Source organism: Pyxicephalus adspersus, chromosome 6 (assembly GCF_032062135.1).
Source record: "Pyxicephalus adspersus chromosome 6, UCB_Pads_2.0, whole genome shotgun sequence".
Lineage (NCBI taxonomy): Eukaryota > Metazoa > Chordata > Amphibia > Anura > Pyxicephalidae > Pyxicephalus > Pyxicephalus adspersus.
Genome location: NC_092863.1, coordinates 45,045,759 through 45,063,745, shown reverse-complemented (window position 1 = coordinate 45,063,745; position 17,987 = coordinate 45,045,759). Strand labels below are relative to the sequence as shown.

The 17,987-nt window shown below is 36.2% G+C and overlaps 1 protein-coding gene across 1 annotated transcript; it reads right to left on the bottom strand.

The window, feature by feature from the left end:
* Positions 1-2,867: 2,867 nt before the first annotated feature.
* RAB36 (RAB36, member RAS oncogene family) lies at positions 2,868-17,987 on the bottom strand. Its single transcript, XM_072415568.1, has 10 exons — positions 17,823-17,987; positions 16,997-17,088; positions 13,712-13,777; positions 12,594-12,695; positions 9,708-9,772; positions 9,326-9,377; positions 8,451-8,532; positions 6,048-6,138; positions 5,800-5,919; positions 2,868-5,080 (listed from the first exon to the last, which is right to left on the bottom strand). The coding sequence occupies exons 1-10, from the start codon at positions 17,880-17,882 to the stop codon at positions 5,016-5,018; spliced, it is 795 nt and encodes a 264-aa protein (XP_072271669.1). The 5' UTR covers positions 17,883-17,987; the 3' UTR covers positions 2,868-5,015.

The following is a 17,987-nucleotide window of genomic DNA, read 5'->3' as shown; positions in this document are numbered from 1 at the left end:
CAATAACAGGAAGCATGGCCCTTATATTGGTGGACAATAACAGGAAGCATGGCCCTTATATTGGTGGTCGATAAGAGAAAGCATGGCCTTTATGTTGGTGGACAATAGGAGGAAGCATGGCCCTTATATTGGTGGACAATGGAAAGTGTGGCTGGTGGTAAGAATGTTTCATTAGTGGCCAGTGGGAGAAAGAATTGTCCCTTGAGAAAAGAAAGAACCGTTTACATTTGTAATTAATGAGAAGAATATTATCTTACATTGATTGTCATAGGAAACCTACTTACTTACTATTTACATTGGTGATCTGTATAAGGATCACCAATGGAAATGATCTGTAGAATTCCCCGTTAGGGGGGCCAGGGCATAAAGGGACAAGCCTTGATTTTAGGGGTCATGCTGAAAAAAACAAAACAATAAAAATTCTGTAGTTCACAATTGAGATGTACAAACTAGGAGGAGACTGGAAGTATGTTGAATGATTTATGAATGAATGGCAGGATCAATATTCCACGTCATGGCATCAGGAGACACTAATGCCTCGTCATCAGTCCAAAGCTTGCTTGTATACACTATGCTGGAAGTCTTTAAAGGCCCACAAGTAGGCCCAGACTGACCCAGTCCAGCCTGTGAGTGAACACTAAAATGAGCAACAGCACAGTGACCAGCTCAACTTACTGTCATCAACAGATTGGTTAATTTAATATTTTAAATACTAACTTTTATTTATAAAGGGCCAACATATTACACATATGTATGATAAAAAGGGGTAGCAGATGACAACCCTAAAAGAATGACACAGAGAGGTGGTTCCTGACCAGTAGAGTTTGCAATATATGGGGGGGAGTAGTCTACAATAGGAGGGGAGTATGCAATGGTGACTAATTGGTCATGGGTTAAGAGATAGATGAAGTTGGATAGGTAAGTCTGAAAACGTGGGTTTTAGGGGCTCCTTTAAATGTGCAGAAAGTAGGAGCAAGTCTAATAGGACGAGGAAGGGTGATCTTAGTGAGTGGGGGCAGCCCTGGAGAACTCTTGGAGCTGTCAATAGGAAGAGGTTATAAGTGAGGAAGTCACTGGTAGGTCAATGGAGGAGTGGAGAGGGTGGCTAGGGATGATTTTGTGTGTCAGTTCAGAAAAGTTGGTAGGACAAGACCTGTGAAGTCATATAAAAGTTGGAAAGGAAGTCAGTATAGAGATATGGGAGAGGTAAAGATTTTATAGAGGGGAGGTTTATTCAAAGGTTTGCTGAGCTTACCGTTATTTAGGTATTTCCCTGTTCACCCACACTTATAAATAATTTATTTTATTGGTTTCGGACTACCTATCGTTGAAAGCTCTTTTGGGATGACACCTTCACTTTTTGTCTGGCAAGAGTTTCCCATCAGGACAGGAAGTCTCTCTGTCACTGTTTTATTGCTGACTATTTCCCTGTTAAGTTTATATTCCCTATTTCCCTGTTGCAGATTTTTCTCAACTTCCTGTCTGATTGTTGCACGTTGAAGAAATCTCTCTATTAAGGGTCCCAGATAGCTTTATGACCTGACAGGGGTTCCAATCTTTCTCAATTCTAACCCTAAATAACAAAAATAGATTTTGACAGACCCTTTGTATATTCTTTGGCTAGAGCTCCCTAACACTCCTAAATAAAATAGGTTACCTGTGCAGGTTACTTCAGCAGGAAGTTCTGAGCAAGACAATTAGTAGTAAAATTAGTCCTGACTGCATACTTATTCATTCACTGAAACTCTCATTTAGATGATGCCACAAAATATATTTTTAATGCAGCTGTTTTGTAAGAGGAAATGTGGAGCAGAACTCCACATATATAAAGAACAGGAAACCAATTAAATGGGAAGCTCTGTTCCAGTATTGCATATTCCTAAAACAGTTTTGTTGATTAGTGCAAGTATAAGGCTACATATACATTAGATGGTACTCCTCTCAGACAAAAAGCTGACGTGTTTAACAATGTCACCGGATGATTGTGAAACTGTGCACTCCTATGGAAGGGAGTCCAGAAGGGACTGCTTGCTAATTCTCCCCGTCCCCGCATCTTCGCACATACACCTGCCCCTCCTCATGTACACACATGGTTTTCACTGTAATGCAGCTTTGTTGGGAAAAGCTTGGCTTCAATTGTTTTTTCTATTCTGAGTGTCAAAAGGATAGCAACTGACTGATCCTGACTTCAGAGATAAGAGAAAATTAGATATAAAACAGTGTTCGAGTGCATTTAGTCCACAAAACATATATTTGTTTATCACTTTGCTTTTATATACTGTTTGTATTCCCTGATCAGTCTGATTGCTACTAGAATTTGCCTTGATCAGCTTTTGAATTAATTGGATCTAGTTTACTTATCTTCCTATAAAGAACCTGCTCTCTGTGCATTTAATTTTCTCCAAGCACAACTGATGTCCCCTTGTCCTTTGTATGGTGGTAACCAATAGCAGTGTTGGAGCTTTGGGATGTCTACACAAGGGAGACTTATACAAGTAAATAACATGCATAATGCAAATATAAAATGATAGGAAAAATCAAAATAAAAAGAAAAGAATAGTCTAAGGACCGAGACCCATTATGGTCTTTTTTCTTTACCCTAGTGTATAAAACATGTACGCTTCATGTTTTATCAACTGCTTGCAAAATTTCAAATTCTTTCACAATGAAAAACAAAACTCAGCACTTATTGGACCTTTCCAGACACAAATACCGGTAACTTAGCATTAATTGATTTTTCCATTCACAGGGAGGCTGAGTTATGTAGAGAGGTCAAACAGCTAATGACCTGCCCTATAGTGTCACAATCTAAATGAATAGTTATAAAAGCTTAGCCTTGCCTATCAAATGAATGCTTCCAGGCACAATGCTTACGCATTTCTTTTTAATTTTTTTACAACAGTATATAATCACATATGCAAATATATAATACAATACAAAGAAAATAAAAGAGAACTTAAGATTACATATTTTCTTATACTATAAAGAGAAGTAGAAAGCTGTTTATAAGAAATACAAATAAAAAATGACAATTACATAGTGTGATTTACTTCTACAACTTGGCAAACACTGTATGGAGTATTTTTATGATAATGAAAGCATAAATTATACATAAAAAATCACAAGTGTGTTAATTGTGGCACAAACTAATTACATATCAGTTGAAACTATGCAAAGTTTAGGTCACTTCGGCTGGTATCAGCACTAATGTTTGTAGGATGCAGTAAGTAAATCTACTTCCACCTCTCTGCTGCCTCCTTCTTTCTATGAACTTTTTTCAGGGAGTGTTTGAATAAAGCTGAATCTCTGTAACCATGACCTATATAATAGTTTTGATTGAATACATGGAGACATTAAATTGTATGTTTTCCCCAAAATTTTCGAATGATATTTGGACAGAATTTCAACTGAAAACTGACTTGTGTAAAATCCTTTTTATTTTTTCTTTCCTAATAGCTAGGTATTCACCATATCACATTATTCACTAAGCTCAGTGAACATTAGGAGGATCTCTTTACCCTCTTTGATGTTCCTTGCCCAGTTCCGTCTGATGCCAAAACAATACCATTCTAGTAAATTCTGTGTCAAATGCTTCTAATACACCATTCTGCTGCTGCATGGCCAGTACTATGATACCATCTTTTCCTTCTTTGTCTTCGGAAACTGGCTATCTCTCCAGGGTTTGTACAGCAGGCTCCCTGATGTCATGGAGAAAAATCTTACATATGTGTGGCCTCTTTTCTCAGGACCACAAGAGCAAGATATTGTGAAATTCACTATTGAAGTGAATCTGTTGAGATATGTAATTTGGGTACCCTAAAGGCATTATGGGGAGGTTGGAACTTCACTCTTGTATAGGTGAGAAAAAAAAGGTGGATAGATGTAAACAATTAAAAAAGCCTTTTTTTTTGCATATGGGGAGGATTTAAATGGTGATGTTTTTGGGAGGTCTGATAAAGCTTTGCAAATTGAATATTATCCACTGCTGTAGTAAATAAACCCCAGTTAAATGACAAAATGAATACACAAATGGCAGTGAAAATGCTCAAGGGAAAAAAGAAGGCACTGAGAATAACTGAGGCTGAATTTATACTTCCCGTCCCCACTAGCCAGCTGGGTCATGACAACCCCAATGTTGTAAAAATAGGAGCAGCCATTATAGGTACACAAGACATGGTGGGGCTGGGGGTAAGGAGGATGAACAACTCTTTGCCTACTCATAACCCACATTTATAATTGTGGAGCAAATATTACATCTTATCTGCTATCACTATATTCTAGATGTACATTGGATTGGTATTCATCCTACAAAAATCTATTGACTGTGGAATCTGGAATATTTTCTTAATTACATAAAAAATATTGACAGTCTGCAACATAATTAAATTGATATACTAAAGGAGCTTGGGATGTTTTATAACTTGGTCGATGTGATGAAAATTAAGTGAATAACCCTTTGTAATAATTCACTTTATTAGGTGAACAGCCTAATCTTCGTTGATTAATCAGTTACAATGTGTGAGAGGCCATGTGGCTTCCCTGAAATCTCTGCTACCACAGCCTATGTTTGCCATGTCATAATTCAGATTTCTAGAAATAAGAATAGCTACATATATATCTATAATACATGTAAGAAATTAATAATTTGGCATTTTAATTAGACACAGGTCATGATATTTTTATTCTCTGTTGCCTTTTTTGAGCCAAGCTTTATAATGTAAGATTGTACATTTGTGCTTGCTGATGCAGAAAATGGCCGGGGATGGTGGTGAGCGGTCCTGATGCAGGAAGCACATTATTGCTGTGCTGCAGGCTAGATAAATCTTAACTTGATAATGTAGTCCAGGCTTCAAGATGTTTTGTCATTGTTCCTAAAAGCCCAAAGTACGATTTGAGCCTCGTTGTTTTGTCATGATTTACAGGAAACTCACATGGTTTACTGTGCTGGCTGAACACTGCCAGTGGCAATAAAAGGTATAGAGTATTAAGTGGCGTGTTTCTTGGGCAGCCACTATCTAACAACAGTTTATATTAGGCCGGAAATCATTTTCTCTTTTCTCGGGTGAATTTCCTTCAAGTTCTAAAAAGGAAGAATGCATTTATTTGTTAGATGAGTATACATCTTTGTTAGAGAAACTACAATAGAATATCACATAGAAATATTTATTAATAACCCTAACTATGGGCTCCTCAGACATTAGCAAATCCATTAATATTAATGATCCCCATAGGCTGAAACTCACTTGTGTATCACAGCTGAACAGCAAATTTTCTGACAGTTTGCAAGGGAAAAAATAATGAGTGGAGGAAAAAATGCACCTCAGCAAATAAAACAATATTAAGGAAAACACCACTACTACACTTCTACCATAATTACAATATAATTGCTACACTTTGCCATTTGGTTCATTAAAATGATCCTCCGCTATCAATTTACAGCCCAATATATTTTTCTTTAGCTGCCTAAAAATATACGTGTTAGACACGATAACGCGATATTCTTATGCTATCATGATCATGTAACTGGCTTACAGAAAATGTTTATTTTAAAACACTGCAAATGATAACGTGATAGCAGCCAGACCCTCCTACCAACTATTTCCTGACTTAAACCTCATGCAGACACTAGATTTTCATAAAGGATCATGGTTGTCTTGGGTGAAAATTTATTAAGGGTCCCAAAAGCTTGTTTAGCGATCCATTGTGCCTATGCTGATATTTTTCCTTAATTTAGCCTAAATCTTTGTTTTAACAGATTTATACTTTTCTAGTATAAAAGTTAAGATCAATTATACATACGTATAAGACTGCCAGCTCCAATCTGTGTTGTGCTATGTCTGCTCTTCTCCAGCTCTTTTTTCATGGATTGTTCAAAGGCTAGGCCTGCCACCCGAAAAAAGAAATCCTTTACATGTTCACCTGAGAAAAGGAACACAAAAATACACAATCATTCCTTGGTCACTTCGATGTTTATTGCACTGGGTATCTTTTGTTTCTGTATATATGAAGAATTGAAATTATTATGGATAACCAGCAGTTACAATTACCTGTTTTGGCAGAGACAGACCAAAATTCTGCATTCATCTCTGAAGCATATTTCAAAGCATCTTGCTCTGTTCGTTCACACTCAGCCTCTGACTAGAACAGAGAAGAAAAGAACATAATGCATCTACATAAAAGCACAATCCTATGGCTAGGAACACTTTATAGTGACCTTGAAATACTCAATGTAGTATAGACCTGAAGATGTTAACTACTTTTATGATTCCAAAAAGTGAGCTAAACCAAATTCACATAAATATTTGCTGTACTTTCATACATGTGGCCAAATAGATCCCTTTTAATAAAAAATGTAGGTAGAAATCACAAAAGCTTATACTAAGATAATTAGATATAGCTTTGTATACTGTGTGATAATATTGTTGTACTGAATACATGATGCATAAAAACTCAATAAAAACAACAGCGCCACCTGTGTATAAAAGATGTGTACTACACAAAAACAGGTCCCACTATAGCTTAAGGAAATTATACTACCACTAATATGATTCCTATGTATTTTATGAAGCCAATATTCTAGCCTTTTTTAAAATGGTTCTAAAGATTAAAAACCTTTCATACCATCACAGCAAATCATTAACTAGTTATGTGATATTTTTTATATTTACAGTTACAAAAATAAGAAATCAAACAAAATTTAGGAGACATTGCTATTATTAGTTATAATATCAAATTGCTGTAAAGATCCACAAGAAGAACACATAATCATAGAACTAGGATTATGAGATATAGGCTTGTTCACAAACACTGCTGACTTTATACTGATGGATAACAGTGGTGAGTAAACTGACTGCATACACCGATTGCTGACAGTGCCAGGGACAAATACATAGGAGGCCTCACAAAAAGGACAGAATTCTTTTCTCTAATAATCTCCAGTTCTAGGACCACAGATATGCAATAACAGCAAAGCCTAAACACTATTCAGAAAATCCATACCAGTTTATATTTGCAATACAGATCTATTGACCTATTTATTACCATATCGTTCTTTCTAGTTCAAGGTTTTATAGTACAAAACTGCTGAATATATTGCTTGTGTTATTGATGTCTGCAGTATTTTGGATGAAAAAGCCAATTCTCAAAGATTACGTGCTTATCTGCTCCTAAAATATTGCTAGCTTCTGCCTGCCATTAGGAATCAGATAATATTTGAATAAAAGCAAGAAAAGGAGAAGTGGGGTAAGATAACAATTCAATAAATAAAAAAAAAAACATTCATGAGAAATAAATAATTTTGTTGGGGAGAACTGATTTCACGTCTGAGTTATATATATATTTTAAAATTGTATAACTGTCCAGTATTTGCATGCTTGCTGGGGAAATAAAAACCCTAAGGATTTCTGTTCATTTGTTACATGAAACTATGTGCATGTTATGTCTTACCTATAAGTGGTATTTGAAAGCCTAAATATGAATATTTCCCAATGCATATCTAATTGTGGCCTAATTGAACAGCTGTCTTTGGCCTAGGTGGCTGCTAGGCAGAATAGAGTCCCCTAGTAACAAACCTTTATTGACCAAGACATAGATTAATAATTAAAAGAAACAGATTGCTGCCTAGTTTCTCTATAACCCTAAAACAGAACATGACTGCAAAGGAGATGTTTTACCCTAAAGATTTACATACAAAACTGCACACTATTCCCAATTTGCTTTTTCTGTGATGGAACTGGACATTACTTTCTGAAACCATAATGAAAATGCAGAACCTGTGTTTAGTTGCATGTCACACTTAAAATGTACATCTATTGCATAAATGCAATACATCTGTTTTGCCCTGACTTAAACTTTCTGTCGTAGACCACGTGGGCATGATTTATTAAAGCTTTCCAAGACAGGAGAAGATACACTTTCATCAGTGAACCTGGGTAATCCAGCAAACCTGGAATGGATCTGGTCAAAATTGAAAACATTTGCAAACAAATAGACAATGACTTATAGGAGATCCATTCTAGGTTTGCTGGTTCACCGATGAAAGTGTATCTATCTGCAGTCTTTATTGTACACTTATATTTGAAATTCCCATTCATTCTGAAGGGCCAGTCCACACCAGAGCATTTGCTTGATGGGCTGTTAAGAAAACCCATCTTGCAGCACTTGTAAAGAGTTAAAACCCCCATAAATGTCCCAAAACACCTCCCATATTCCCTAAAACATCTTTCAAATGCCCAAAGCTTTTTTTTCCTGTTTTATCTCTTTTCTGCCACATACCTTTGTTTAAAACAATGTATCAGAATCAAAATGTATTTTAAAAATGATCAAATCCCAAAGTATTAGTTGTGTGGTCATAATTCCAATACTTGTAACAACTAAATTTACCTAAAATTTACCTTTACCTAAAATTAACACACTACTAAACGACCCAAAATAAAGACCCCTTTACTCACCAATGTGTCTTTTTTAGTCCCAATAAGGAATACAGAGCATGAGTCAGGTTCATTTTCTTTAAGAGCATCCTGAAGCCAGTGCCTGAAAATAGTAAGAGAATTGCTTGAATACCTAAAGTGTAAAATACATACCTGACTGCATGTTGTCTGTGTTATTTAAAACGTAAATTATCTAGTAAATATATTGTAAATATATTAAATGAAGTATTACAAAATACTATATATTTCAGTCTACATTTATATTTTTAAATGTTTACAAGAGCTGCCATGCTAGTTCATTTAAATAAAATAAATTTTATTTATTTAATCATTTAAATAAATTTTTTATTGTATTAGAGATGGAGATTCAATTTTATTTAATGAATCTAAGTAAACAACATAGTGATGTTATTTTACATTCTTCTACAACAGTTTTAAAATGTGATTGTGGCGTGGAATTAGAATGGGGGTATCCAGGCACTAATCTATCCATATGATAAATGTACTAGCAAATACAGATATGGTAAAATGTAAGTGTACAACATATCACTTTAAAGGAAACTGAGCTAAGGGGAATACATAGCCTTGTTTTGCTGTTCTTTATTTTTTTGGCTGTCACACAGGTCCTTTAACTTCAATGCTTTCCAATCACTGACACAGAAAATATTGCAGCTAGTAAAAGTCTGAATTGCATTCTTGTCTTCATTTAATGACTTGCAATGCGTTGGAGTCGCATTGTGTCAACCTAAATACAAAACAACTAGCATTTTTCAAAAAGTACATTAATCAGTGACAACCTACACATGTCTTTAAGTACAAATTTTTCTTTAATAAAATAATAGCAAGATATGTCTGCATGCAATGTCTTGAGTGCTGCCTGCATACTTGGTACTTACCTAGTGTGCTCCAGTGTCTGGAGGTCACCCAGATCAAACGCAGTTATAATCACTAAAAAGAATATAAAAATACACAATTTGTAAACATCAATTTATTGATGAAATCCAGATTCTGGATAATGGAACACAAATGGCCTAATTATTTAAAGCTCTCCAAGACTGGAGAAGAAAGACAATGTGAACAAGCAAACCTGGAATGGATTTCTTAAAAACCATTTGTAATTATTTAGGAATGTTTTCAATCCTGGTCTAGATCTAGTCCAGGTCTGCTGGATCATCCAGTTTCTCCCACGATACTCTATCTTCCTCAGTCTTGGAGAACTTTATTAAATCAGGCCAAAAGAAAGTAATGAATGATTGTGCATTTATTCTTTAATCTCACCTTGTGCTCCTCTGTAATATGCTGATGCAATGCATTTAAACTTCTCTTGTCCAGCTGTGTCCCATCTTAATAAATAAAAATAACAATATTAAAGAATCTGTAAAGATATACAAAGCATGCCTTGTTTTATCATCACACAGCCATCAATATAAATATCTGTTTTTTTTCCTTTTGCAGCAATCATGTGCACCTCCTACTCCAAGCATCAAGGGCTGGGGTCAGTGACTCAAACCAAAGGTTGACTACTTTCAATCAGATGAGTGGCTGACTTTGAACTGGTGGTGATGGACAGAGCAAGAGTCTACTGAGTGGCACAGAGCAAAACCAATGAAAGCAGCAATCAGAGAGAGCAACAACCTAACTCTTGTCCCAAGGGCACAAACTTACCATGCTATAACATTAAAGCTTTATCTCCCGTGAGCCCATGATACCAGTAAGAACTTAGCAGGTGTTCCCTGATTTTACCCTGATTTTTTCTAAACCCTTTACTGATGCCCTAACACCAACTTTCAAATGAATTTGTGCCAAGACTAGACACCTTAAAAAGACCAGTAGTGATAAGCATTGTGAGGAAATTCATCTCCAAATTAACAACAAACACTTTATATTCACTACAAAGTAAAGAATTTTGGCAGACTGTTGGCTCTCTGTGTTAGGATGCTAAGAACCCATTTCTGGTAAGGGTGGACAATTGCTGTACAGGCAGGCTGCTGACTATCAGCCCATTCAGTTCAATATAGAGGAGAAAACTACAGAAGGATGAGCTGGAAGCACCCCCTGTGGAGACAGCAAACTGAATTGGCTATATTTGCAAGGACATCAGGAGACACCTGTACACACTAAAGTTTAGCCCAAGACAATCATAAATGATTTTCAGGCATTGCTTTAGGAAAACATTGATAGATTCTTCTTAGCAATTAAAAATCTACTGGAACCTGACTTTAGAGTCTTTATTATGATTTTAATATGAATGAATTCACAGTGCATGCAGCTAGAGAGGTTAGTATTGGGTTGATGTAAAGTTTTTTACAGCTTGTTAAGAACATACAATAGCTCTAATGCCCATATTCTGGGTAAAAATGCACCTTTATTCCAAAACATTTTGATATAATCAGTTGCTGAAAATATTGCTGCCTAATTCACACAGTCATTTGCCACTACTTCAGTCTCCTGGCAGTGAAAGCAACTTTGTTTAAATGCATCAGATTTTATTGATTTTTTTAGTTGGTAATTAATTATTTTTGCTTGTGTTTATTCGAGAGCTTAATAACAGAAGGAAGTTGCAAAATGTAAATGACATAAACAATCCGCCTGCAATCATCATTCATTGTCCTGACTCCTTTTAAATAATCAATAGTGAAATTAGATGCTATGGGCCACTTCATTTTGCACATTATCATTGCTGTTGGTACTGTGCAATTATTAGAAAATGTGATTTTTATTAACTGATTATACATATAAAAATATTCGGCAGGCCATTTTGTACATGAGTGCTGATGAACATTACACTTCTGTTTAAAGGGCAACTTCACACTGGAGTTAACTGGAATTATTTTCTCTTCATTTGCAGATTGTGCATGCAGTATTGGAAAGGCTGGAGTTTACAATCTAGAGGTTAATAGTGTAGATAAAGTAAGCGTAAAGCTACTTTATAGCAGCAGATCCAATGGCGGACCTTTTAGTAACAAGTCTATGTGAAAAAATTTCCCTTTCACTAACTGTTGTCTACATGAGAGAAATCTTCCCAATAAGACAGCAAGAAAAAAACTGTTAGGGTTTAAAAATTCCCCACTCAATCCGAAATATATTTTAAAAAGGTGCCCTCAAGGTCCAGTCTTGTGACTTTGGCATCACTATGATCCAGGTAGGAGGAAACATTATTCAATCTCCTCTCCCTGTTTAATACATTTTAACTCTGTAGCAAGTCACGTGCTGAAAAGTTACAGAAGGTTATAATGAGTGATAGATGTTTGTAAAAACAATCTATGACAGGTATTGGTGAAAATAGCCAAGAACTGCACAGGCATTAGGATTATTATTAATATTAAATGGTATTTATATAGTGCTGACAAAGTCAATAGTCATATGACTAGCTGTCCCTCAGAGGACAAATATTTACATGATTGTGTCATCTCTGAACCATCACATTAGTGAAGGAAGTGGACCATGAGGCCTGAAAAAAGATGTTGTCATGCTTTTAAATAGAAAGGCAGATATACCATTGTCAGGAAATAAGTACTTTGATCTTTGTGGGAGTTAAAATACCTGTTACCTATTATACTTGTACATTTTTTGTACATGTATGAAATTGCTGTGAATCAACATATCTGACTCTAGGTCCACTTTGATGTAGTGGACCTAGATTATGGATCTATGGATAATAATATAAGTATATATTATATAATAAACAGGTAAAATAATAGTAACCGATTAAAAACTGCACAATATACCACGCTAACTATAAACCACGCTATCTGCATTATATAGCAGTGGTCCCCAACCTTTTGGACGTCACGTACCACTAAATTTACAGACTCTGGACCTCGCATGCACGGGGGCAGTGTGTCACTCATAGGGGAAGAAACTTCCCCCAGAGTGAGGTCATGATGCCAGAACCCGTCCACTGTCCCATCGCAGGCTCAGACCTGCAGAGACAAAACCCGCCCACACCCCTGAGCCTGTGATGCATACGGGAGACATGGTCCGCAGCTCTGGCCGGTGCACCCACCCAAGTGGGGTCCTTCTCCTGCTGGGGGGTGCACCAACCAGAGCCGGGGACCACCAAAATTTTTTCACTGGTGGTCCACGGACCACAGGTTGGGGACCGCTGTTATATAGCATTTACAAAGTATGCTGTGTTTTGAAATATTTTAATTGCTGGCTTACATCTGAAGGTTAAATGGAATGCCCAAGATTTCAAACCGCTCAATCTCAAAATCAACACCAATTGTTGCTTTGTAGTCACGGTCAAAGACATTCTTGCAAAATCTGCAGCAAGGGAGAACAATAAAAATCATACGTAAATACATAAATGTTTCAAAGCACATAGTTATTAAAAATTCAGGTATACAGACAAAAATCAATGTATAAAATACAGTAAACTAAACCATTCAAATCAATTTTTCATTGCTTTTATCACAGTCTACTAAAGTCTCAATAAATTCTATAAGGTTTATTTAATAAAGATGTTTAGACAGTTCACTGTGCAAACTAAAAATTATTCTGCAAGGAAGTTTTTGCTTAGCTTAATAAACACGGTAAAGTTCTGCTAACTTTAGCCATCCAATCGTGTACAAACACTTAACATTTTTGTGTCTGACATTCTTTGCACAATGAATTTTCACAGCATTCAGTAAACTTGGTAAATACCTTTAGCAAAATGAACAGCCCAAAGGCTTTTGGTAAATCAATCTCTATGAGTTCCTGAACTTGTCATTGTTCAATGTATTATGCTTTTTAAAAACTGAACTCCAGGTGCAAAGTCTTTCATATATATTCCTCAATAGGCACAGAATATATATCTACTTTGCACATCCCAAATACCTTTGAAAGCCCAGATAGTATCACAAAAAAAGCAGTGAAATCATCCCTGTGTTACATATAGCCAGAAAACTAAAAGGCAATTGCTAATAGGCTGCTATAGATTACTTCACTTTGCACAAAATAAGGAATTTTTCTTCTTTCTAGTCATATTTATACTAAACACATCAATAATCATCTTTCCTTGAGCCTTTCATTTTTCTACTCATCTCCAATAAAAATATAGATGCAAAGGATCATTAACATATTCATAACACAAAGTCCCAACATAAAGACATCCCAACACACTTTATCGTAATTACATGTCAATTCTAGCTTTGTATTATGATTGACCAACTACAACAAAAATGTGGTGATTTACGTACTTCTTTATGTACTTCCTACCCATGACTTTCTACTTATTTCCCACATTAACTAAATTATAAAGACTTAAAATAAAATCTAGACAACTAGTTGCATTGTACCTGTTGATCAGGCTGGTCTTCCCCACATATAGGTCTCCCACCATTACAACTTTAGCCATCTTCAACCTGTAAAATACAATTGACGTGACTACTAGGAATAACTGTGCACCAGCTTAAACATATTAGTGATCACATAAAGCTGAAGAACACACAAGTGTACTTACCTTAAGGCTAGGTTCAGACCTGCCTTGGGATCAAGTAATCCTGAGAGGCTCCCGGTGGTTGACACCTTGCCATCCATTTCTTAAAGAATCAGCATTTGCAGATTTGACAGTTGGAGGATGTGAGCAGCACTGTACTACTCGCTGCTGCCCCAATTCATTCTCTATGGAGTTGCTGTTGGTTGAAGCTACTTGTACTGTTCCCCCAAGGCAGTGGAAGCAGTAACTGCACCATCACCTCACTGCCAGTCTGAGCCTAATGGTTTTGTGTCAGCTTTATTTTATTTATTGATGCATTATACTTGTAATATTATTTACCTAATTGCATTTTTGGCTAATAAATTTGTAAAACACATGTTCCATAGTAATATTATATATAATAATAATAATAAAAATTATATAATATATAGTGTAGGCTCATAAGGCTTATTTAGCTTTTATGATTTTAGCAATCCTTAGCAATCATCTTACCCTTCTGACTCCTCTGAGTTGAACCTAAATCATTGCACCAATATTAGAATTAGCCTGTAGCATCTAGCATGTAGCATGGTAGTTAGATTCTGTGTTTGATTTTACTAGAGGTTAAAAGGTAAAATCTGATCACTCACTATGGGCAACAAAATATGGGACTGGCTTTCGTTTTTTTATCCTAAATCCTCCAGAATGAATTACAATAGATTCTCTATGACTGATAGGGAAACCAAGGTCTTTTTTATTTATTCATCATTAATATGATCATTAAATATTAAAGAGTTTTAAAACAAAATGAAAATTGATTATTTGAACATTATTCCATAAAATTATAGACATGCAGTAAAACCTTTAAAAAATTTTTTCTTCCCTATCAAATAAATGAACAAAGATATTGCAGATGTGAGAATCATTTGCTTAGTGATAATATTCTGATGAGCTGTATGCTCACAAACACTGAGATACAACTGTGCTCAGGTAACATGAGATCCATCGGTGATCAAATTTCTTTACTTATGAAGCTTTGTTTGCAAACACACACAACACATTAGCTGCATGAGATTTGGGTGTGATAGTTATATACAGATAAATGTTGCTCCAGGGGGGTCACAAAGCCTTTACTGTTACCTTGGTGAGTGTAACAGTGTACCAAAGTGCGTGTTTGTATAGCAGGATGCTGAAATAAAGCTATTATTATTATTTTGCTACATAAACCTTAAAACATGAATGAATTACCAGTTTCATGCCAGGTATATCACTATTTATGTAACCTTGGCTTTCTAAGCTATGTACACATGTTAAATGTATGTCCCTGGAATTTTTGGGATCAGTGAAAGCACAACAAATGAATGCTGTACACACCGAGCTGTTCAGTTCTATAACGAGAGGAGAGGGCTAGCTTTAGGCACCTAGCTCCACTCTCCTCCATAGTAAAATACAGCAGGCGCCACAGGGAATTGCTAAGGACTGTTGTACACACACTACGTATTCATCCGAGATGATCATGATTTTCATCTCCAGTTAAAATTATTTAGCATGTCACACTTTCTCGCATGTTGTCCCTGCTATGTTAGTAGGGAGTGAGTTCCTGCAGTGATCATGGACACCCATTAGGAAAATGTAGTTGTTGCACCTTGGGGTTTGTATTTGGGATACCAGCTTTGGGCTACAAATGCAAATGCAGATTACTTCCATGTGAATTCAGCTTGCATTTGACATCACTAAGAAGCTGACAGAGGCACTTAATTTGTGATTGACCTCCTTTTGACCTGCATCAGTGTTTTTCTTAACTGTATAAACCTGCATTAAGCTACTTTTGAATTCTCATGATTTAAACAATACAAAACACAACTTTATAGAGACTCATCAAAGAGCTAATTTAATAAATGCTGAGCTATCAGAGCCCTTTTTGTATCTGCAACTTACTGTGTAGTGAACTCACTATGGGCTCTTATCTACAGGCAATGTGTTCCTGTATTTGATGTTCATTTGAAACAACAAAATCATATTGACTTTATTTGGCCAGGACACAAAGCAGTTGAGTAGCTGCACTTGGTCTACTTTGATTACAGTTCTGTGAATGCAGCAATGTCATTTTAGGGGTGCTGTTATTGGGCTGTTAATAGTTAAAGTGTGAATGAGTCCTAACTTATGTGCAAACTGATTACTATGAATTTGGACAGGAACTGCCTTATGTACATACATTCATACTCCAATCTCCAAGCTATGAGCGGAGTGGAAAAGTGGAGTTGCTGTCTACGACAGCTAATCAGATATCTTGCTATATTTTACCGAATTCAAATCTAGAGTATTAGTGATGATAAATATCTACAACCTCACATGGCACATTTTGTTGGGGGGTGAGTGCTGGAGAACTAAGCTGCCAGAACTGAATTTTTATTTCATTTTAACAGTGAGATCTCTGCATTAGGATCTTGAGTCTACACACCTCATTCTGCCACAATCAGACATTGTCGTGCGTATCCAGCATATTCCATGCTGGATTTTTTATTTCATTTTATATTATGGGATTGCAGCAAGAGTCGCTGGAAAACCTAAAACTCTGAGGAAGAAAGAGTTAAGAAACATGGCAAGAGCTCATTGTTATACCATTCAGGAACACCAGAAGCCACAAACTATCAGAAAAGTATTGTTCCTGAGTGCAATGCCCCTTTAATGTAGTCCCTGGGTTAAGGACATCAAAAGGGGTTGCATGACTTGCAGAAGAAATCTTTGGCTTAACACAGATGAGGTTTTGTGTGATCTTATGGGGTGAGCTCTTTCTGCAGCCTCTTGTAACTGTTTATTGACCAAGACAAACTCTGCAGTTGTTTCTTGCATATCAAAGCACAGCTTGCTCCAGAAGTTAATGAATGTCTAGGCTACATTTTTTTTTGCTTTGTTTGTGATTAGCTCACAGTGAGAATTTTAAACAGTAACTGATACCATGCTGTCTAATAATATGTTGAGACAAACATCTGTCTTTATTGCATTTATTAAAATAATGTACCTGTTCTGACTAACATACAAATTCAACTTAAGAACAAATCTACAGTCCTTATCTCATATGTATCCCGGGGACTACCTGTATTTGTTTGATTGTTACAATATAACCAGTATAAGAAATATACACATTCTTCATGTGCAAACTCACCCAAAGAGCCCAGCATGGCGCTGCTGGCACGCGTTCTTCACCTGAGCATCAAAATGTTTTTGGTAGTTCAGGCAAGCTTCAGCTGTATAACACTGCAACAGATATTTAATATAAGTGTTATTGTAACCCAAACAATAGAAGAGACAGCTATACAAATGGTGGCTTAGATACAGAGCAGGCATATCTACCAACTGTTCTTTATTTAAAGCAATGTTCCCTCCCTTGTAACCAAACCCTTGTATCAGTATAATTAATGTACTATTACACTGCCAAAGTTGATTCTAGCATAAAACTTTTCATCCAAACTTCAGAGTATTGCAAAAATTACTTTTAAACTCTAATATAAAGAAAGGTAGCAATGTAAGTGATGATTTGGGGATGTGTTTATGGCCTGCATGAGTTATCTTACTTACCTTTGATGAAATATATACAAAATCTGATCACAAAGGGAAATGTATACAGATTATGGTCATGGTAGGATCATGCACCTACAATATTTATTTCATTATACAATTAGATTGTCAGCTCTTCGGGGCAGGGTCCTTTCCTCTTTTGGAATCACTATCTGTACTAATGCACAACGCTGCATATTATGTTGGCGCTATATAAATACTGTTTATTAATATTATTAATAATAATAATAATAAAAGTGTTTACTGATCACATTCTAGTCAATACATTTCTATCATATTATTTACATCTTTTCCACAATAAAAATCTCCAGACTTTCTGTACAATATTAGAATATACAGCCATCAGTGAGAACACTTCCAGGGAATGACAAATACAGAACAATGGACATGGAAGAAGCTGGAAGTACACTTACCTTGGGCATGTCACAGATGAGCCGGTCCCTGGGGACTGGAGATGATGGCTGGCTCAGCATGGTGCAGCTCTTCCGGGCACACAACCTGGGCTAGTGACACACAAACGTTGCTCGCTTTGCCAGGGCACTCCGCGGTTGCTAAGGCAACGGATCGCAAGCCATGGG